Source organism: Hipposideros armiger, unplaced genomic scaffold (genome assembly GCF_001890085.2).
Source record: "Hipposideros armiger isolate ML-2016 unplaced genomic scaffold, ASM189008v1 scaffold_84, whole genome shotgun sequence".
Classification (NCBI taxonomy): domain Eukaryota; kingdom Metazoa; phylum Chordata; class Mammalia; order Chiroptera; family Hipposideridae; genus Hipposideros; species Hipposideros armiger.
In genome coordinates, this window is record NW_017731434.1 from 3,237,901 (window position 1) to 3,260,042 (window position 22,142).

The 22,142-nt window shown below is 43.0% G+C and overlaps 1 protein-coding gene and 1 non-coding gene across 4 annotated transcripts in view; both read left to right on the forward strand.

Moving 5' to 3' along the window:
• Positions 1-22,142, forward strand: part of AK5 (adenylate kinase 5) — a 225,566-nt gene that overhangs the window by 195,401 nt on the left and 8,023 nt on the right. For all 3 annotated transcript variants that reach the window (XM_019644035.1, XM_019644036.1, XM_019644037.1), the window contains one exon: positions 9,342-9,521. In XM_019644035.1, coding sequence (XP_019499580.1) covers positions 9,342-9,521 — 180 coding nt within the window. The remainder of the gene's footprint in view (positions 1-9,341; positions 9,522-22,142) is intronic.
• Positions 19,947-20,020, forward strand: TRNAS-GCU (transfer RNA serine (anticodon GCU)). Its single transcript has one exon. It is a non-coding gene; the product is annotated as a tRNA-Ser (tRNA).

A 22,142-nucleotide genomic window follows, 5' to 3' on the forward strand; every position in this document is an offset into this window, starting at 1 on the left:
GTTGAACTGTTGTTCAGCATCTTAGCTGTAGAGGGCAGTGTCACTGGCCCTCATATGTGGGATCCGAACCGGGGCCCTCTGGCATCCCAAGCAAGTTCTTAACCATTGCGCCACTCAGCCAGCCCAGGGTCATTTATTTTTTAATCACACTTCATGCACACCTGTAAATCCCTGCTATGTCACACCTTTCTCCTTGGCTTATAACCAGATAAAGTGAGTTAGGCTCTAAACAGATAATTGGTCTATCCCTGGCCTTTGGGTGTGTATGAATTCAAATCACCCATATGATCTTCCCCAAAGTAAAGCAAAACTTCTCCCACTGTGGGTCCCATTCGAACAGGTGTTAGAATGGCGCAGAGAAGAAACCTAACTGGAACTTAGGAGTAAGAAGGAGACATCACATGGTGACTAGACAGTTTCAACCAATGCTAAAATTCATGATGCCAGTTCAAACAATATACAAGTGCGCCATTTCATTACTAAATCGATGACCTTCAAGTGAGACATCTACCAAAACAGCCTTTTACATACTGCTGGAGGAGTCGGTGAAGATCAAGCATGATATTAATTTTAATATCAGTTAGGCTTGTGTGCAAGAGAACACATCCAACTCTCAAAAACAAGCACTTGCTGTAAACTTGACCAGAAGAATAAAGATGCTACAAACACAGAATAAGCTGCTATTGATTCATTTATGCCCTGCAGGAACCCCAGCATTTGTACAGCCTTCTCTAAATTACAGGCGAGTAATTAATTTGAAGTTTGAGAAAGAAAAATACAGACATCTGATTTTCTTCAGATTCAGAGCAATCAGCCTGGTTGGCAGCATAATGAGTGTTTCTGCAACTGTGTTTGAAGCCCATTCAGGCCTGGAAATGGTTTTAGCTGGCCTATGGACATCTCACCAGCCTTTCTGTATCACAGAGACTGATGTGCCTGGTGCATGGGACCATCCATAGCTGAAAAATGCAGTTCTGTTAGCTAGGCAGACACTCACATACCTATAGCTGAGTTCTCTGAGATGCAAGGTCCTTTGAGGATTTGCTTGGCTACTGTACATGACATCACTAAACACCAAACACAAACTGCTATGTCCACAGCTCAGGGGTAACTCTGTGTGTAATTTGTCCATTATCTTCCTTTCATCTATTCCCAAGGATGGTTTTTGTCCCCTTCCGTATCCAACATGGTATACTAGGGAAGGGCAGGGTGTCAGCAGGTGTGTGGGGACGTGTGCACGCATGCACATGCACATGCAGGTTGCATGTGTGAGAGAGAGACAGGGACAGAAGGAATATGAAAAAGGAGCTGAGATTTCTAACCGCCACCCCATCTCCCACCCCAGTTGAGAACCCTCAGTTGCAGTGACTTGGGTGTTCACAGGCCTGTAGGCAGAGCCTGGTTTTACAACTCACAGGCAAGTCATTGAACTTGACATAGCTCAATTTCTTCTCTAAAATGTAGGTGGAAAATAGCTACCTCAGTGCTTGTTGGGAAAATTAGATGGAATCCTTAAAAAAGGGGCCTTACATGCTTATAAACATGCAAATGGTGTGCAATAAATCGTTACAGTTTTTTTTTCAAAATTATGTGTATTTTTGGTGATTATAGAAATAAAAATTATTTAGATCAGGCAATACAGAAAAGTATTAAACAAAGAATAACTAATCACTCAGAGGCAACACCTATTAATATTTTGATATATGTTCTTCCAGTCCTTGTTGTACCCATTTTTATAGAGTTAAAATCGTACAGAATACATAACTAGCAGAATAATAGCTGGGGGTTTTTTTGAGCACTTAAATCATGCTGGGAACTGAACTAGATGCTTTACATATGTCATTTTATTAATCTTTACAATTATGTTCAGTAGGTATTATTATCCCCACTTTGTAGATTACCATCTTGAAGAGGGGTGTGCTTAGCCTGGTTCCCTAGGGTGAAATTGAAACACTTTCCTCTATTAACCCAATGTTTTACTCAAGAATAGCCAAACTAACCTAAATGCATTAGCAGAAGTAAAATGCATATGCTTGCTCTTAGCTTTTTGCTCCCAGGAGCCTGTTAGCTGAAATTGTTCCCTTAGCCTGAATATGCTGCTGGTTTTCCTGGATGTGTGAATGATGACATTACTATCCCTCTGCCTGACTACTCTTAACTATCCCATAACACGTTCCAGCTACAGAATCAATGATTCTGCTTATAAATGTATTTTAACCTTCAGAATGAGCTCTTACTTAAAAAAAAAAAAAGGTTATGCATCTGGCCAGTGTACGTTCTAGTGGGTGTTTTCTATCCAGTTGTTTGGAATTGGAATTGTGAGGATCTTTGGTAACCACCTTGGGATTTTTCCACTTGAGATTTTCTGCTCTCTTCATCTGACATCTGGTTCACTGCAGAACCCTGAGCTGGGTAATGGCAGTGTGGGGGCAGGAGTTCTGGTGGCATTGGGGTGGTATTGTTATTATTTTTAGGGTAGTGTGTTCAGGAATGCTGGAATGACCCAGATACCCTTCCTCTAATGAGGTTCCCCAGGGGATATATACTTCAGGGTGAGAGCAAATGGGAAATTGGCATGCCTCTTTATTGTTAGCCAGGGGCTCTTACCCCTGCGCAGAGACTGGTAAGCATGCTGGAGCATGTGACTTAGGCTAAAACCATGGGTGGGGTCTTCGACTCTCTAAATCCAAATCGACCATTGGAGGTTGTTACAATTCAAAGGGATGACTATATTGCCAGGCCCACATTACCATATTTCCACATGTATAAGACACACACTTTTTTGAAAATTTTGGGGTCTAAAAACTGGGTGCGTCTTATACAGTGGTTGTAGATTTCAAATGCCATAGATGGAATTGAGGACGAGGCAACATATGAAGACAGTGATTCATCATCAGACACAGATGAGGACAAGCTAATGGTTGGGAGTTTTGACAGTGATGAGGAGTTGGATGAATTTTATTATAAATTAAACGAATTCAATAACTTTATGTAATACATTTTGTTTCAAATTCCAGACCCCAAAATTAAGGTGCGTATTATACATGGGAGCATCTTATACATGGGGAAATACGGTAAATAATGTTAGCATGCATGTATGTCATGCTTGAAATAGGCCAGGCACTTAACCTGTATTAAATCATTTAATCCTCACCATTGTTCTATTGAGGTAGAAAGTATTATTTTAAAATGAGGAAGTGGAGGCACCTGGAGAGAACAAGATAGCTGTCATTCTCAACAAAAGAAAGTTCCTAGATGGCATGACCCTGCCCACTGGTAAATATGGCCTAACCGGTGTCCTCACCTAATTAGAAGTAAACTAAAGTGAGGGTCAGAGGACAGCAGGGTAAACTCCCCCTCCTGCTTCACCTGCTGGAATTACCAAGGCGAAACCATTAGCACAAGTCACTGAAGCTGACATAGTCATCCTGGTGGCTGCTCTCAGCTGGGGTGAGTGCTGATCACAACTAGATCCCAAGAGGTAGCAGGAGCTCGCTTCCAAAAAATATGATAAAATGGCCACTGACACTGCCCACTTCTTTTCCCACCATCCAGCCCTCCTCTCCTGGCTCCTGTTGACCCTCCAGGCATCTGGCCTGAGCCCCCCGTTCTCAAGGCTCTGGTGTCCTCCACAAGGGTGAAGTCACCAGGCTTCAGAGTTACACGCAGCTGGCTTAGGACTTACAAACTAGCTCTCAGTTACCTTGGGCAAGTTAACCTCTGTGAGCTTCTATTTCCTCATCCTTAAAGTACAGATAATACCTCCCAGCAGGGGTGCTGAACAGGTTAAAGGGATGGCTGTGTGTAAAGCCCTTAACTGCTGAAATGTTGCTTATGGTATCTCACCACGCTTCCAAGGGCACTTGTGCTCTAATAGAGGTCCTCGGAATACCCAAAGGCCATGAAGAACTCAGTGCTTATGTGGCAGAACCCCAAGGATACCAGCAGGGTGATGTCGGGAGCAGGGAGTTGTCCCCAAGGCTCTGTGAGTGATTCAGATAAAGGCAGAGCTCTCTGCTTTCCCAGTCAGGTGATGCTAGAGGCTAGAGGCTGACCACAGTCCAGTGAAAAAGAGACACTACTCCAAGGGACTTCCTAAAGACACATATCAAAGTGCTTTGGAAAATCATTAAATGGTATTTCATTTAAACATTTCAAAAATTTTTAGGTATTAAAAACATCAGTGGTACAGGCCACTTCCAAATGGAATGACACTAGATAGCTTTTTGTGCAGGAAGGGAGTGCTGATTCCAGGAGAGATAGGGTAGTTCAAACCCCATAGTCTCAGCATGAGGAAATGGCGTGGTAGAGCAGCTTCTCAAGCAATTATTTTGTGAAGAATCCCCTGAAGATCTTCTTAAAATGCAGACTGATCCCGCAGCTCTGGATTATGCCTGAGACTGCATTTCTAACAAGCTCCCAGATAATGCCTGTGCTGCAGGTCCAAGGACCACAACTGGAGAATCAATATGGAAGACAAATCTACCTCTACCTCCCATGCTTATTTTGGTCCAGAGGGTCATTTACTGATAGCTCCTGATCAGATACACATTATTTCTATTTGTACCTGAATGAGTCCCTGAATTATCTTTCCTGTCCCCAAGAATGGCCTGGAAACCCCCACAAATGGAAAAATCTCCAAGTCTTCTCATTGCAGCTCCAACCAGAAACTGCTCCAGGGAGCCCAGCTCTGTAACTGAACCCTAGCTCGCCCTCTGCTGGTAGACAAGGGTCATTTTCCTCTACACCTTCATCCAGCCTTGCTGCTCAAATATTCATTTTTGTTTTCCAATTAATACTGAAGAAAAGTTGCATGACATACTCCAGAAGTTTATTTCACTCTTCTAGATTTTGGAGAATCTTTCCACTCTGTTCCTTAAAGTACATCCCTCAGAGGGAGTAGATAAATGTTTGATCAACACTTATCTACTTATCATTCTGTGTTACCTAAAAGTCCTCCCCAGCCTGACTGTTCCCATGCATCCCAGGCACTTTCCACAGTGCGGTGGCTATCCTCCCTGTATTACTTACAACCTAATTATTGCAAAATCAGGAGGGAGTAACAGTTTCTTTTGATGCAGTACTGGGGTTGGTAGTAGAGGCAACACAGATACAAAGACATCAGGAGCAAGAGAACATTGAAGAGAAGGATGGGGAGATGGATCAATTCATGCTACTGATCATATGATCATCATTCATTCATTGACATTTTTTAATCACCTACCTACTCTATATGCAAGACATGAGACCAGGATTTGAGCACTCCTAATCCCTGCATACAAAGAGATCGTAGCCTAATAGAGAAAATGAGCATAATCGCTAATACTTATTTAGTGTTATATGCCAAGCAACATACTGACATTACTTTATTTAATCCACACAGCAATTCTGTGATTATCTTCACTGTAAAGATGAGAAAATTGGGAGGCAGAGAAGTTGAAAATTAACACTTTCAGTTAATGATAAAGTCAGGTAGCTTAAAATAATAATTTGTTATTTTCTCTAATAGCGTTCTGTGGTTTGATGGGCTTGGCTGGCTGGTTGGCACTTGGGGCCCTTTATACAGTTGACTTTATACAGTCAGTGGCAAAGGCTGAATGTACATGTCTGGAACCAGGGCTGAGATTTCTAGAACAGCCAAAGGCTGACTGGGTATCTCTGTCCACATGGCCTCTGTCTGAGTGGCTAGCTTGGGCTGCCTCATAGCTCAACAGTCAAAATGGCTAGACATCTTGAATGGCAGTTGACCAGGCAGAAACTGCAACATTTTTTAATGATCTTGCTTCTAACTGTATCATTTCCACTGTATTGTGTTAGTCAAAACAGTTACAGGTCAGCTTAGGTTCAAGGAGTTGGAGGTATGGGCTCTGTGTCTCCATAGGAGAAGAGCTTAGAGTACATTGAGGCAAGGAATTGATTAAGACCATCTTGGAGACAAGTCACCACACCAGGATTTGACCCTAAGCAGCCTGACTCTAACCTTTGCGTGTTCAACCATTATGCTTACTAACTCCCACATAATATAGACACAGTCACACTGCACTGCTGGTGGCTGGTATAAGATGTAATGCTAGAATAGAAAGATCCAAGATGGCAGAGTAGATAAACACTGTAGCTACATACTTCCATGAATACATTAAAATTACGACTAAATTATAGAATAATTAACCTGGAGAACCATTTGAAGTCTAGCCAAATAGAAGTTCTCTAACTAAAAATGTAAAGAAGAAGCCACGTTAAGACTGGTAGGAGGGGCAGAGATGTAGAACAGACCCCAAATCTCCGCGAGGGACATCTCCGCTGCTGAGGTTCCCCCCAGGGGAGCAAAGGACCCCAGCCCCCCACACCAGGCTCCCCAGCCCGGAGCACTGGTGCCAAGAAGAGGAGCCCCACAACATCTGGCTGTGAAAACCAGTGGGGATTCCATCTGTTCAGGTGGGACAGAAGGCTGCGGGAAACCCAGACATCCTCTTAACTGGCCCGCGCTCAGTCTTACTCGCTCACTCACAGGCACTCACCTTGAGCTCCAGCGGAGGGACAGTGACTCAAGGGACCTTGAAGACATATAGGGAAGAGGGGGCAGACTGAGGTGTGTGGCTGCAGGGGGAGGGCTAGAGGACAGTCACCATTTTCCTGGCGAGGAGTCCTGATCCCATGCAGCCAGCAGGCAGGCGCCATCTTTCCTGTGTTGAGCCCGCCCCCACAGACCTAATGTGAATCTGATTGGCCATGGCTCCATTCTGCTGACTCAGCTAGGATGCTGCCCCACACAACTTGAGCACTGGCTGAGACACTTTCTCCACAAGCAGCCAGCCCCTCCCACATTACATTCTTTCTCAGAAAACTGAGTCCACAGGCCCCAGGTGGGCAGCAACTGGCCTTGGTGTGCTCTGAGATTTTTGCTGAGTTTGCTGTAGGCTCAGCACCGGCACCAAACCAGAGTCTACATTAACCTGGTGACCACAACTCTTCCCAATCTAGAGACTCTCTGAGACCCTGCCTCACCCAACTTATGTACTGCATGAGGCTTTATCAGTAGTTGAACCTAAAGGGAGCCGGCAGGTGGCAGCAGGCCTCCAGGTGTCCTGGCTTTTTGCAGAGTGACTCCAGGCCTGGTACCAGTGGCAACAGTCCTCAGTTCACAGAGTGGCCTTTCCCACATGCCTCTAGGATTAGCACAAGCAGAAACAACTGCAGATCGCTGTGTAGCTCCTACCAGGTAGCCCCTGCCAGTCATAAGCAGTGGGTGTCCTGGGCCGACACTGGAGCTTCTCCCAAGAGGCCCCAGAACCAACATACTTGGAAGTTGGCTTCAGGCCACAGCAGGGCACCACCCAATTAGCCTCACAAATGGCACACTCAAAGGGCAATCTCAACAGGCACCAGAGCCTGCTGGGGAGAATCCCACCCCATGGGGTAAGCTTCCCACACTGCATCCCATAAGCTGTGGACGTGACCAAACCCCACAGCCAGTCAACCTAAGGGTCAATCCTACACACTGATTTCCCAATAGCAATCAAGGCTCAACTATAACAGGGGGGCACACACAGCCACACAAGGGACACTTCTGGAGCACCCGGCTCAGGTGACCAGAGAGACTGTGCCAGGGCCCCACAGGGCACCTACTACATAAGGCCACCTGGCCAAGCTGGGAGACATAGCAGATCTACCTAATACATAGAAACAAACAGAGAGGAGGCCAAAATGAGGAAACCAAGAAATGCATCCCAAATAAAAGAATGGGAGAAAAGTCCTGAAAAAGAACAAAGTGAAACAAAAACAAACTCATAGATACAGAGTACATTTTGAAGGGTGCCAGATTGGGGGGGGGGGACATTGGGGGGGGGGGGGGGAAAAAGGGAAGGGATTAAGAAGTAAAAATTGGTTGTTACAAAGTAATCATGGGGATGTAGGGTATAGCATAAGGAATATAGTCAATAATTTTGTGATAACTAGGTATCATGTCAGATGGGTACTAGATTTATTGGGGTGATAGATGGGAAACAGGGTGAAAAAGGTGAAGGGATTAAGAAGTACAAATTTGGGGCTGGCCGAGTGGTGCATTGGTTAGGAGTTGGCTTGGGATGCCAGCTCTGAGCAGCAGGGCTCCGGTTCGGATCCCACATGAAGGCCAATGACGCTGAGCCCTCTACAGCTAAGATGGTGAACAACAGCTCGACCTGGAGCTGGGCTGCCGTGAGTCGCCAGCGACGGCGTAGGCTGCAGTGGGGCTGGCCGGCAGCTGCATGCACTTTCATGTGCTGCCGTGAGCCACCATGAGCGGCCGTCCAATGGCCAGCGAGCGACTGCCTCTCCTGGGAAGAGCGCAATGATAATACCAACGTGGGCCAGTGAAGCAACATCCTCCACAACTAGACTAAAGAACAAAAGGACAGCAACTTGTCTGTTCCCCTTCCTCGATTCCCCAACGCTGTTCCCCAACCCCTAACTGCCCAATAAAATCTTTAAAAAAAAAAAAAAAAGAAGTACAATTTTGTAGTTACAAAATAGTCATGGGGATGTAAAGCATAGGGAATATAGTCAATGATATGGCAATAACTATGTATAGTGTTAGGTGGGTACTAGACTAGTCAGTGGGATTATTTCTTAAATTATATAAATGTCTAGCCACTAAGCTGTACACCTGTAGTTAATATAAAATAATATTGAATGTCAGCTGTAATTGGTAAATTTTAAAACGTGGGGGAAGAGGAAGTGGAAAAAGAGTTCCAAATTTCCAGGTATAAAACAAGTAAGTCATGGGGATGCAATGTACAGCATGGGGAATATAGTCAATAATATAGTGAGAGTGTGGTACAGTGTCAGATGGTTGCTGGACTTATGATGATCACTTCTTTAGGTATATAAATGTTGAACAATATGGTCTACCCCTGAATCTAACATAATAGTGCATGTTAGCTCTATTTTTAATAAAAATCTTTTACAAAAAGGTATAATGGTGGTACAGAGGAGGAAGCGATTAACTCTGCCTCAGTAGGTCAGGGAAGGCTTCCACGAGGAACACACACACACACACACACACACACACACTCCCTTTAGTGTGGAGAACAGATTGTGACTGCATTGGGGAGCATTCTAGATAATCCCTGCCTTACGTGAGGTGACAAAGCTGAGGGCAAAAGACAGCTCTGAGGCAGCATGTGGAAAGCCACTGACCTGGAAATATGGAGCCATGAAGACCAGTCCGAACTGTCACAATGTAGTTCTGGGACCTTGAGAGGAACCAGAAGGCCAAGCATGAGAAGAACTAGGGTTCCCAGAGCTTTCCAGAACACCACAGAGTAGAATTTCTAACCGTGTTGTGCTCCCCACCCCCCCAGATTGGAGACCCGCACTTGGTGATCTGTATGGACTGCTCTGCAGACACCATGACCGCCCGCCTCCTCCAGAGCAGTCCATGTGCAGACAACACCTGCACCATCGCCAAGCGCCTTGAAACCTACTACCGAGCATCCATCCCGGTGATCGCCTACTATGAAACGAAGACACAGCTACATAAGGTGAATCATTTCCCTTTCCCGCTCCAAATGAGCTAGTTACGCGTTGAGAGAGAGAGAGAGAGAGAGAGAGAGAGAGAGAGAGAGAGAGAGAGAGAGAGAGAAAACAGGACATTTTTGGTTAAGGGATCTGGAAATTAGAGCTGCATACAACTGCACAATTTGGGCCAAAATATGGGTCCCTTACTCTCTTCCCTTTTGTAGCAATCAAAATTAAATTATTTGTCATCATATGGACCATGAAATCTGGTCATACAATTCTCACAGATGCCATTATAATTGCTGAAAACTGCCTTTTCCAAAAAAGAGAGAAAGGGAGGAAGGGAGGGAGGGAGAGAGACATGGATGAGGCATAAGCTCTGCCTTCTAGACCTAAGATTCAATGACTTTGAATTTCTAGATTTTTTTCACAGTTCATAATTGGCACTTGGCTCTTTTGCCTCAATTCCTTGCAACTGCTGTTATAGAAAGAAGCGGTATATGGGGCCAGGAAAGCAGGTAATTCAGTAAAACAATGAAGATACTATGGGGAAATAGGTCGTGTCAACTTAATGATTATGAGCAATAATCCATGCTGAGTCACCATTAATTTCATGAATTTGGGAAAACTACCTAACCTCCATTCATGTACTCATTTAATAAACATGTTTCAAGCACCTCCTATGGGCCATCCATTGCCCTAGTGGTTTGGATGTAGATAATAAGACGTGGTTCTGGCCTGGTAGAACTTAGGATTTTAGCAAGGAACATAGATAAACCTGTGATCACAATAAGGGGTCGAAGCAAGCACAGAGTGATTTCCAAGGACCCTTTAACTGAATCTAAGGGAGAAAGAAAGGCATTGAGGAAGGTCCACTTAGTTTACCCTCAAGGTGAGGAGGGTGTGCTGTGAGGGGAGCAGGGCCTCAAGTGAAAAAGGTCAGGAGGAACAAGGAACTTGACCTGAATGCGACATAAAGTGCCAAGGAAAAGAGGGACAAGAGATGGAGCTGGAGAGGCAGGCAAGAACCAGATCAAGATGAACCTTATGGAAGAGCAGATAATTGTCTTTTGGATGATGGGAACAACTGAAGGGGACAGACATAATCAGGGCTTTAATTTAGACAGCTCACTCCATCTGCCTAGTAGAGAACAGATCCCCAAAATGTAAGGCTGGGCGATCACTGGGATGCTGAGGCAGTATTCCAGGAACAAAGTCCTGAGGACCCAAAGCAGAATAGGGGGAGGGAACATCTGCTTTCTGCTATTCACAGTAAATTGACAGGAGACATCAATCCATAAATAATAAACTTGTCTCTACGGCAGCTACATTGATTCCTTAGAGGAAACAACTGATAATGAATTCTTCTTAACTTCTAAACCTGTTCATGGTCCATTTTCCAGAATCGAAGAACTTAGTCCTGGGTAAAGAAGTCTGAAAGATGTCCCTTGATTTAACGCAGGGATGTCAAATATGTGGCATTAGAGCCATAATCCTCAACTTCTGTATCCATGGCAGACATTGCTAATCCATCATCGTACTCTTGCCTGCAGTACCAGATGTGGCCTCAATATGTTTGTTTGTTAGCACAGCACCCCAGACAGCTACACCAATTCATAGGACTTGATGCGCAAGATAAAATCTATTTGCTGTGCGTCATGTAATCTCTGATTGCCACATAAAATTAAGACTTAGGTCTTTTAAAACAAGCATACAAAAAGTGCATTGTATATCAGCAGGGACTTAAGAATTCAGGATTGCATAGGCCTTTCCAAGATTAGTGATTTCCACCCCATGTGCAGCCTGGAACACATCCAGAAATTATCCAGACAAAAGAGATTTCTTCCACTTTCAAAATTTGTAGAGGTGAGAAAATCCCTAAGTATTTCAGAGTTGAACAGCTTTCGGAGTCAGAAAATCTCTTTGCTTTCTGTCTTGTATTATTCCAACCAAAATTCTGCACACTCACCCATGATTGGCGCATGGTTGCAGGGCTCACCGAGTTCTCAGATAGATTTGAGTCCTGGAATCCTCCTTAGAAATATCTCAGTTCCTGGAAAAGGAAGTGCCACTTGGCTCACCTCTCAGCTTCCCCTGCATTTTAGAGATGCTGGCAGCTGGGTCTGTGGTGAGCTAACATTTATGATCCACTTCGCAAGTATTTAAAGCCACACCAGAGCAGTGTGGGCCCCAGCCCTCAGGACTCCCGGAGGACTTCTCAGAGTGGCTGTTGTATCCCACGGCCTCTGCCCATGGCTGTCCTCTACCAATGCAGCTGCCTGCGGAGATGAGCAAGCTTCCCTCTCACCTAGCACAGAGACAGGGAGGGCAGAGTGCTGGGCCCAGAAGGTAAGAATTGTTTGCAGGTGTTCCGTAGGGGGTTGCCAGCAGCTCAGGCTACAGAAGGGGGAGTGGAGGGGGGGCAGGAGAGAGGGAGGGACAGGCTTTATTTCCACTGGAGAAAGGGAAAGCCTCTGTCCCTTTGTGTTCTCTGGCCTGTGGGCTCCTGCCTGGTCTTCTCCCAACAGCTTAATCTCCCTGATGCCAAGTGACAATCTGTGTCTTGTTCCTCTGATGCTCTTGGATTTTTAGCACCTGCTCCCCGTCACGTTGGTTTATTGAGCCCAAAGCAGGGCTGTTCACCCTCCACATGGGCTCCCACATCATTTAAGAGGTTTCCTTAAAACTTGGTGGGGCTGGTGAATGCAATTCAAGATGCAAATGAGACAAACAGCGGCTCAGCGAGACTTACTTAGGAATTAGAGCCATACCGTGGTCCAGCCCAGAAAGAGACCACCCTCCACAAGCACTTCCCTCAGGCTTCATGCAGTGTGGCCCAGCTTACGGTGAATCCATCAGCTGACACCCCTGCCTAATGACAGTCAGCCAGAAAAAGTGCAATGAAATTTCAAACAAAGGTAATAAAAAAGCAAAGCAGAATGTATATAGTCACTGCCTTTTTCCTTATGTCCTTATTGTGCCATCATCATAAAACAAAGTTAGAACTTCTTGTAACATAAACCAAGGGATAGAGGCATATGTGATACAAATGGATCCCCTGAGTTTCCAGCTGTTTCCCCACCCCCTCAGAAAGCCAGCCTTGCTCTGCAGCTGAGAAAGCGTTCGAACAGAACTTTTCTCCATCCCCGCTCTCCCTGCGCTGAGGGCAGACGGCGGTAACGGTTGTGGCTTGTCTTCCCTGTCTGGTCTGGACGCTGTGCCTCAGGGTCGCTGTTGAAACTTGATCGACACAGCAGTACCACAGCCATACCCAGTTCACTAGCAGTAACCCACATGACGAAGCTCTTTTCCCCAAAGTGAGAGAATTTATTATTGAAAAAATAATTGAACTGTAGCATGTCAGAGTGAAAAGTCCCTGGGTTACTTATGAGTCTTAATCATTAAAAAAATAAAAAGAGGGGTGACCGGTTAGCTCAGTTGGTTAGAGCGTGGTGCTGATAACACCGAGGTTGCTGGTTCCATCCCCGCATGGGCCACTGTGAGCTGCGCCCTCCTTAAAAGAGTCAACTATGCCATTGTAGCATGAAAGCAATGTGTAACCAATGACCATGCTGTACCCGATAAAGTTTAAATAAATAAATAATTTATTAAAAAAGAGAGGCCAATGACTCATTAAACATGCATTTTACAGGTGCAGAAAATCAAGTTTCTTGGCAACTCTGCTTTTGTAAAGAAGAAAATATGTTTTTGTTCAGCAATTCTACTGCTCTAGTGTCCCAACTTCATAAATAGTTTAGCCGTTTTTAGTAAGTCCTGAAATACAACAGTATCCATTGTTGTTCTGGGTAGTCATCTAACCCGACAGGAGACTTGCAGTGAACTGAGGGATAAAGGATGAGAAATGCAGTTCCTGGTAGGACCATGAAAGAGTGGAAGCAGAAGATACCATAAGGTCAAATTTCACCCCTTGGATGCAAAATCCAATTGATAACCCTTGATTGACCAAATTTCTAAGTTTGAAGTCTATCAGAAGTAAAGGAAAAACCCCAAATTACTTTTAAATCTTGAACTCTGTACTTGAATTCTTAATTTTGATTCTTCCTTCCATTGGCTAAAGTAACTACAACTATTTTCAGTTCAATTTATCTGTGACTATTTGAGAATGTCGATATAGTGGCTTTACACACAAATGATAGTAGCACTGAATATAAAATTTAGGTCACAATATTTTTCGATGTAAAATCAGTAAACATTGCTCCACTGCTTTCAAGCATTTAGTGTTGTGGAGCAAAGGTAGAGACAAAATTGGAAGTAAACTTTTTTCAACTAGTATATTTAAAAATTTTTTTTTTAATTTTTCCATGTATTTCAAAATTTGTGTCCAGATATAAGTCTGCTTTCACTGATTTTTCACTGGCATAGACATATTGTTTTTAACTCAAGAAAGTTTTCTGTAATTATTCTTTGGTTATTTTTATGTACCACTCTTCCTTATTCTTCCTCAAAATTCCCCAAAACACAAAATTCTTAGATCTCCACTCTCTTCCTTCATACGACTCTGTCCACTAGAAATATAAGGTGAGCCACATATGTAATTTTAAATGTTCTAGCAGCCACATTTTATAAAGTAAAAAGATACAGGTGACACTGATTTTATCAAGTTTTTGAAATCTGGTGTGTATTTTACACTGACAACACATCTCAATTCAGAGTAGCCACATTTCAAGTGCTCAATAGCAACATGTGACAATGACTTTTGTATTGGAGAGCACAGTTATAAATCTATAACCCACTCCATTATTTTCCTTTTTTTTTTTTGCTATCTACATTCTAAGAAAAATCCCAAATTTGTCTCCAGATAACCAATTCAATTTTTCAAACCCTCATTCCTGCTCTGTAGCTACTAACACTGATTTTTTAATGTGTATTTTTATTTACCTTAACATATTTTTTTCATCTCATGACATTGGCTTTTCAGTTTAAGCCTGTTCTCATTTCATGACTTTCTTCTTTTATTTCATAGCAACCATATCTTCTTACATGCTGTTTAAACTAGCAATAGCCTACATTAATTGTCCCTCTTGTGTGGTCTTATAGCACTATTTCTTTCTCCATCTTTGTATTTACCATGCTTTGTTATAATTACTTCTTTTCTTTTCTATAGTGACCAATAGAAAGTAACTTCTTTGGTGGGAAGAATTATTTCTGTCTTGTTCACAGCATTACCCCCAGTGTGTTTGTTGCACAGTGCCTGGTGCAAGGGGAGAAAAGGCACTCGATAAATATTTATTGTTGAGGGTTCAGGAAATTTTACTTAGAAATTTTCTAATTTCTATATTTTGTGATTTTCAGAGGTCTTCTTACCTCCTGAGTCACTGGAATGGTGTGCCTTTTGCTTTTACTGTAGCTGATTTCCTCAGAAACCTCCATTTGTCTTAAGTTTACTCAATCTTCTATTCCAGTTATCTATTGCTGTATAACAAACCATCCATAATTTAGTGGCATCAAACAACAACCAGTATTTGATAGTCGTGGCTTCTGTGCATCAAGAATTTGGAAAAATGGCTCCTCTCTGCTCCATGGTGTTTGGGGCCTCAGCTGGGATGAGTCAACTGCTGGGGACTACCACAGCCAGGGTTGCTGTCTCTACTTCAAAGACTGGTTCTCATTCACATGTCTGGTGCCTGGGCTGGGATGGCTTAGCTGAACTGTCAACTAGAGCCACTACGTGTGGCCTCTCTACAATGGCTTATGCTTCTCCCAGCATTACTCCTGGGTTCCAGAGGTGGCACCCCAATGAGAGCCTCCAGAGAGTGAATGTTCCAAGAAACCAAGGCAGTATCTGCAAGATTTCTTCTGACCTAGCGTAGGAAGTCACACAGCATCGCTTCTACTGCATTCTACTGTTACAAAAATGCCACTAAGGCCAGCCCAAATTCAAGGGGAGGGTGTTGATGGCAAGATCACACTCAGAAGAGGATGTGGGGTGGGAGAGATTGTTTCAGCCACCTTTGGCAACTATTATCGGCCACTTCCTTCAACTCAGGGGTAGAGATGGAGGGGGACCCTCCAGACCCATAGGATGTGCAGGTTATTGTTAATCACATTTACATGCTCTTGAGTACTCAAAACTGCTCACACTCAGATCTTACACTGGAAGGCACAGCTCCTCCTCCCCTAACGTGGAATTTTGGGGCTGAGGTTTGTGGAGCAGGGTCCCCTAAGACCCCTCGATGCACTTCCTCCTGGGGCTCTGCTTGCTTGCCCCTTCTGCACCAGGCTTGGTAGTTTGGGATACATCCCCCATCTCTCCTCAATTGTTCTTTTAGTAATACAGTCTTAAATTAGATATAGAAAAAGATATCCTGATGGGACAGAGGGAGAACAGCTCTTGCCTTTGAAAGTCATGGCCACATAGCAGAATGAGACAAATGCCTGCTTTTCTGGTCATTTTCTTAGTCAGGAGCAGATAATGGAAATCTAGTTCCATGGGCAATAGGTAACAATCCAATTTATCAGAATGTCTGTGACTATTTATCTTTTTCTGAGTCATGGGAATTTTAGTGGGAATTTGGGAGAGGCTATATCAAGGGATGCTTGCCAGGTTCCCATGCCCCAGAAGGTAAGGAGGTGGGAGGAATTTCCCTTGAGATTCTCCGAAGATCAAATAGGCTAAATAGAGGCGAGCATTAGCAGGTGATTCAATGGACCTAGCTGTGTTAAAATTGTGTTCACGTTGGTAGCTGAGATTAGATTTATTTCAAAGGATATTTTTTTCAAATTACTAAAGTAAGAAAAGCTCACTATAATAAATGAAGAGTAAAAGTATCTCTATTATAAAAACAAACAAAAAATTGTAACAATGCACCTTCCAACCTTGCTCCCCTCAAATACCCAAGTGTGAGCAGTTTGTGTATCTTTCCACCCCCTCCCTCCGCTTCCTCCTCCTCCTCCTTTCTCTCTCTTCTCTGTTCTCTCTCCCGCACCCCTCCCCTCTCTCACCTGGACCTATCTACCCTGAATAAGCACACACATACCCCTGGAGTGGACAGTTCTGATTTCATAAAACTACCACCACCATGTATACACTTCTCTGAAACATCTGGAAGTCAATACATATCACAATGTTTTCTTGTTAATAGTTATGTAATATTCCATAATGTGGATATTCCATAGTTTATTCAACCAGTTTATTTCCAGTTGGGTTTGTCTAGTACTTGTCTAGTATTTGTCTAGTACTAACAACTATGCAGTAAATGAACATCCTTGTTTAGGCTTTTGTTTCTAGCGGAGAGACTGCTGAGCTATGGTAAGCGGAGGGTTTTTTACAAAACCCATTTGTTTCCACTTCCCTTTCCCTGCACATTGCCCTGAGATGAGTTCTTTGGCTATAGAAGAGCTCTGGGAATTCCTAGTTCCTGGCTGTGTGGCCCCTTGTATCAATGCCTCACCTCAACTGGGCTCACTCCTCAGTTCTGAGTCTGAAGCATCCCAGGCTTCACTCTGGACCAGCCGGGAGGTTGAGCGATACTAACAGCCTGGGTCTGAGACAACCCTTCCTGCCATTGGACAGAAAATTACATTAAGGAGAAAGGGACAGCAAGGAGCCCTAAGGTTCTGTCCTCTGATTTGACAAAGGAGGCAAAAATCTTCTATCCGTCTCTGAGAGACTTACAAAACTCATTTTTTATGACTCTGCTTGAAATAGTCGTCTTGCCACCCACTCCCTTTTTGATTGTCAGGCCTTGACTAGATTCCCCGAAAAGAGCTTTTGATTCAGTGCAATATTCTTTGCACCCCTCTGGTCCTGTTGAAATGAGTTGTGCTCAAGGCTTGTTTGTATCCTCCCGGAACAGCAGGCAGAAAAGCACTCCAGACCCTTGTCCTTGTCTGTGCACATTCTTGATTTTCTTCCTCTGTGGTGGCTTTAATCACACGGCGGGTTTTGCCTTGGCCCATCTCAGGTCAGTCCCTTCACTGGGGTCACGCTAACTCAAAACCTCTCCAGGAACCATTGCCATGGATTCTACCAGCAGAGAATTGATTCTGTTCCATTTAAGCTCCTTGGCATATCCAGACATTTAGGGGGCATCGTTAATGCCCAAGCCATAATGCTTAATGCTGGGAATTCAAAGAGGAAAAGAGATCCGTGAAACTCTTTGCCCACAGCAAGATGGTCCATATAGGAATAGGATTCACAGAATGTTCCAGGTCTTTTGGAGCACAGAGCTTGGGCCTGTAAAGGTGGGTAAAGGTTTCAGAGAAAAGAGGACATCTGAACTGGGTCCTAAAGGATAAATACAAGTTCTTATCCTTGTGCTTATCCCCTCTCAGGTGGAGACACAGCACTGACACGTAAAAGAGCCCAATAATGTCAGCACAAGATGTAGTGCCAAACAGATTAATTAAAGTAGTGGCAGACTAGACTAAAAAGACTATGTCGAGGCAAGACTGTGAAGATCCTTGAACCCAATTCATTCATTCATTCATTCATTCATTCATTCATTCATTCATTCATTCCTCCCTCATTCAATACATTTTCTAAAGACTAATACTGTCCAATATGGGCCACATACATAATTTAAAATTTTTCAGTAGTTATATTAATAACAACAAATAAATTAAAAAGCAACATATAAAATTAATTTAACAATACATTTTGTTTAACCTAATATATTCTAAGTCTTATCATTTCAACATGTAATCAATATAAAAATTATTGAGATATTTTTACATTCTTTTTTAATATGTCTTCAATATCTGGTACTTAAGTGTATCTTAATTAACATGCTAAGTTTTCATCAAAAATCTAGAATTGTATTTGTACTTCATAAAATTTACAGTTGAAAAGGTAGATTTCACATACCCAAGTTGTTCCAATGTATTTGAATTTTCTAATAATGGAGTTAAGTCCCAGTTTTAAAAGTTAGGCCAATTTTAATTACATAGCATTAAAAATTCCATTCCTCAGCTATACTGGTCACCTTTCAAGTGTTCAGAAGCCACAAGTGGCTGCTGCACTGAATAATACAGCTCTAGACTCTCCTAGGAAGTGTGCGCTAAATACTGCAGGTAATGGAGGGAACCATTTTAAACAGGGAAATGACTGATCAGATGTTTTAGGAAGGTCACTTTGAGAAAGGATACATTTTTCATAGCTGTAAGTCAAACTTAAATTTCAGACAGAATTGGGAGGAAGAGGAGAAAGAAGGAAAGGCAACACCATGTAATGTTTTAAATGGACAAACTGCTTGTCCTTTGGGAAGTCCTATGTATAGAGAAGCTGGAAAAATGTAGATTACAAACCATTCTCCAGTTGTTGCTAAAGCTTGTCCTTAATGCTCTCGAAAGTAAAAGTATGTATAGTACTGCTTTCTGTGGCCTTGAGGATGAGGAGAAATATGTGGCCTGACCGGATATGTGACATGGTGACTGCCCAGGAGCAAGCAGTCTTTCCATAACCCTAACTTCTGCAAAATGCAACTAATGCCTGTCCCCAGACTGGGTACAGTTGCTGCATTTGAAGGCTTTGCCTTGCTGAGCCTCGGCTGCTTTCTTCTGGCAGGGAGGGGTCCCTGTGCTGGCAGGCTCCGTCTGCTTTTAACAGAGGACAAGATTAGAAGAGGAAGGAGGTTGCACACACAGTACTCATAAAGCACTCGGTGACAGTTTGGTTTGTCTCAGAAGCCCCATGGCGCCAAAATATGAAGAACAAAAGGAAAACTCAAGCAATGTTTTGAACAGTGTGGGAAAACTCAGGAAAAACACAACCAGATCTGGGCAGTGTTTGAACCAGGCAACTGTTTTAATGGTTTCAAATTCACAGAACTAAAGAGGAAGAGTAGACAAAATGTGCAATTTCCAAAGCAGTGTGACCACCTTCCCCGTTTAGCAATATGTTCCACTGACTGATGGGAAATATTATCACTGACTGCTCTCCAAGAAGTCAGGTGAAAACTCGGAAATTTAATCATCTTTCCTGTTCATTGGCATTTAGCTTTTTTATAAAAACATATTTTTGTATACCGATCAGGACATCACTTACTGCAGGATTTCATATCAAGTCTCAGACCAAAAAATGGCAAATTCTTAAAGTCAGAAGTAAATCCACTTACCTAGTTTTCGGTTAAATACATTAAAACCTCATACATTTTGACTGTGCTGATTCCAAACTGGAGTTCTTTGAACAAAAGGACATCACAAAGCTTACTTTTGCTATTCATGGGAAAAGACGGTTGCTGTAAATTAATATTGTCAGCATTGATTACAGAGCAAAAACTTACTGTATGTTGGAAGACACCTTATTTTCAAGTTTGCACAATTGCTGAGGAAGTCCCCTTCACTCAAAACAATCATATGCTAATTACACACCATTCTTACCTGTTCACTAAGGGTGTTAAACACTAGCACGTTGTTAGCTGGTTTAAATTAGCTAAAGTTGTAAGCAATGAGAATAGTTCCTGTGACTTCAAAAGCACTTAGGGTGTGACCGATTAGCTCAGTTGGTTAGAGTGTGGTGCTGCTAACACCAAGGTTGCCAGTTCGATCCCCGCATGGGCCACTGTGAGCTGCGCCTTCCCTAAAAGAGTCAACTATGCCATTAAAAGCATGAAAGTAATGTGTATCCAATGACCATGGCTGTTCCCCAATAAAAATTAAAAATAAAAATTCTTAGTAAGCTGGCTTTTTTCCATTTCCTTTGAGTCACACAGTTATATATGAAAATATAAAAGCCACTTATTGTTCTCCTAAAATATTCTCTGTGTGGGAATTAGATGAGCAGGGAGAACACACTTTGAGATTCAAGAAATGTCCAATGTCCAGGTAACCTGTGAAGAACAGAGGGAGAAATTTGAAGAGTAGACAGAGAAGGCTTTGGTCCCACCCAGTTCAGTTGGGCTCTCTTTCGTTTCATAAAAATCCAATCCATCCTTTCCCAACACACATACACACACACACACACACACACACACACACACACACACGCCCCTCTTCTATAATTTTTTTTAAATTGCCTCACTGCCTCTAGAGTTTTGTTCCCAGAACTTTGCTTCTTGGGCCTAATGAGGATACCACATAGCTTCAGAGATTTCCTACTCCCTACTCACACAAGTCAAAGGCTGCTTTCTCCATCTAGAAAGCCTGATTATTTGATTTTGTCTTTAAATCTCCTTACGTCCTTGGGTTCCACACACCACACTGACTCTGGCTGAGTAGCAATGACAGGTGTCCTTTTATTTTATTAAATTAATAAATCCCCGTATTTAAGCCACAAAGTAAAATGAGGAGCTTGGTTTTCGATGGAACTAAAAGCAGGAAATGGTCCAGCTAAAGCCTTCCTCCTCCCAGGCCTCAGAAAACAAGTATCACCCTTCAAGTGCTTATGCTCAGTAGCCCTTGTTTCTGAAACCAAGTTGCCCAGTATTTATAAGAGAGAATCCCATAGCCTTCCATAAAGTCCAGATTGTGGGTCAGAAAATGAGCTCCAACCATGTATGTCTGCCCCACAACAGCTTGATTCTGTAAGGAGAAGGAAGAGGGAATACGGAAATGAGGATACATTCTTTCATTCCGCTTTTCTTTGCCTACCTATCTAGAGCCAGGCATTGAGGGTACGGTGCTGAGCATGACCTTATCCTCACAGAGTCACCACCTAGCTGGGCACGTAGGTGTGGGGTAATGGGGGGTTCTATCTGGACAAGAAGTGAAAAGTTCAACATCACAGTGAATTACAACCAGTTGTTCGTGGTGAAAGAGCCATTGGTTCATTACAATGATAAAAGGGGAAGGTAATACAAATGGACTGAAAGGTTGTAATGAACAAATGTGTTTCCATCAGAGACTAAAAGAAATTCTGGATAATGGCCAGACCAAACTGTATGAACCCCACACTGGCATTATGTTCAAACACCAGGTTATCAGTTACAAACAATGCAGAAAAATAGGATGTAATCAATGTTCTTTAAAACAATGTTTTTGTACTAATTATTTATCAGTGTCAATAGAGACATGATCTCTATTATATGAGATAAGGATGGGAAATAGAGGCATGGGTTTCTTCTGGAAGGAAGATAAATTTAGAAAAGCATGTAAGGTTGAGGAGTGTTGGGCAGTACTGGTTAGAGAAGACTGCGATGGAGGAGGGATGTATTTCAGGGCTAGTTAGGAAAGGGCATGTTAAGTCAGTTAAATGCAGGAGCTAATACAGTTCAGCAAGGCACTGCAAAACAAAGAGGGAAACTGCAAAATATCAACCACCTTGTGAGGACTGGAGCGGTCCCAGAACATAGTTGGGGTTTGTTAATATGAAGTAGAGGGTATAACCCACTTTTAAGTCCCACAGGCCCTCCACTAGGTAATTATAATGAGAATACTTGCGTGCAGATGAAGTAGAAGGTGCCATGGAGTCAACCCCTAGTCTAATTAGCGTCCTCTTCAATGGACTTTGGGAAGTGTTTGTGCCAGGAACGCACTAGATACTAAGACAGAGAACTTACTAGACATATAAGAGGGTCAGTTGTACGAATGACGGAGGCCCCAAGAGGATGGGTGGCTATTCCAAGTCCTGAAGCCCACTGGGGACAGTACCAGGTATCGTCACTCCTAATACAGTGCTCTTTGCCTTATGCTTCAACATTTTTGCAATTCTTTCCAATTCAACAAATATTTATCACAGATTTTTA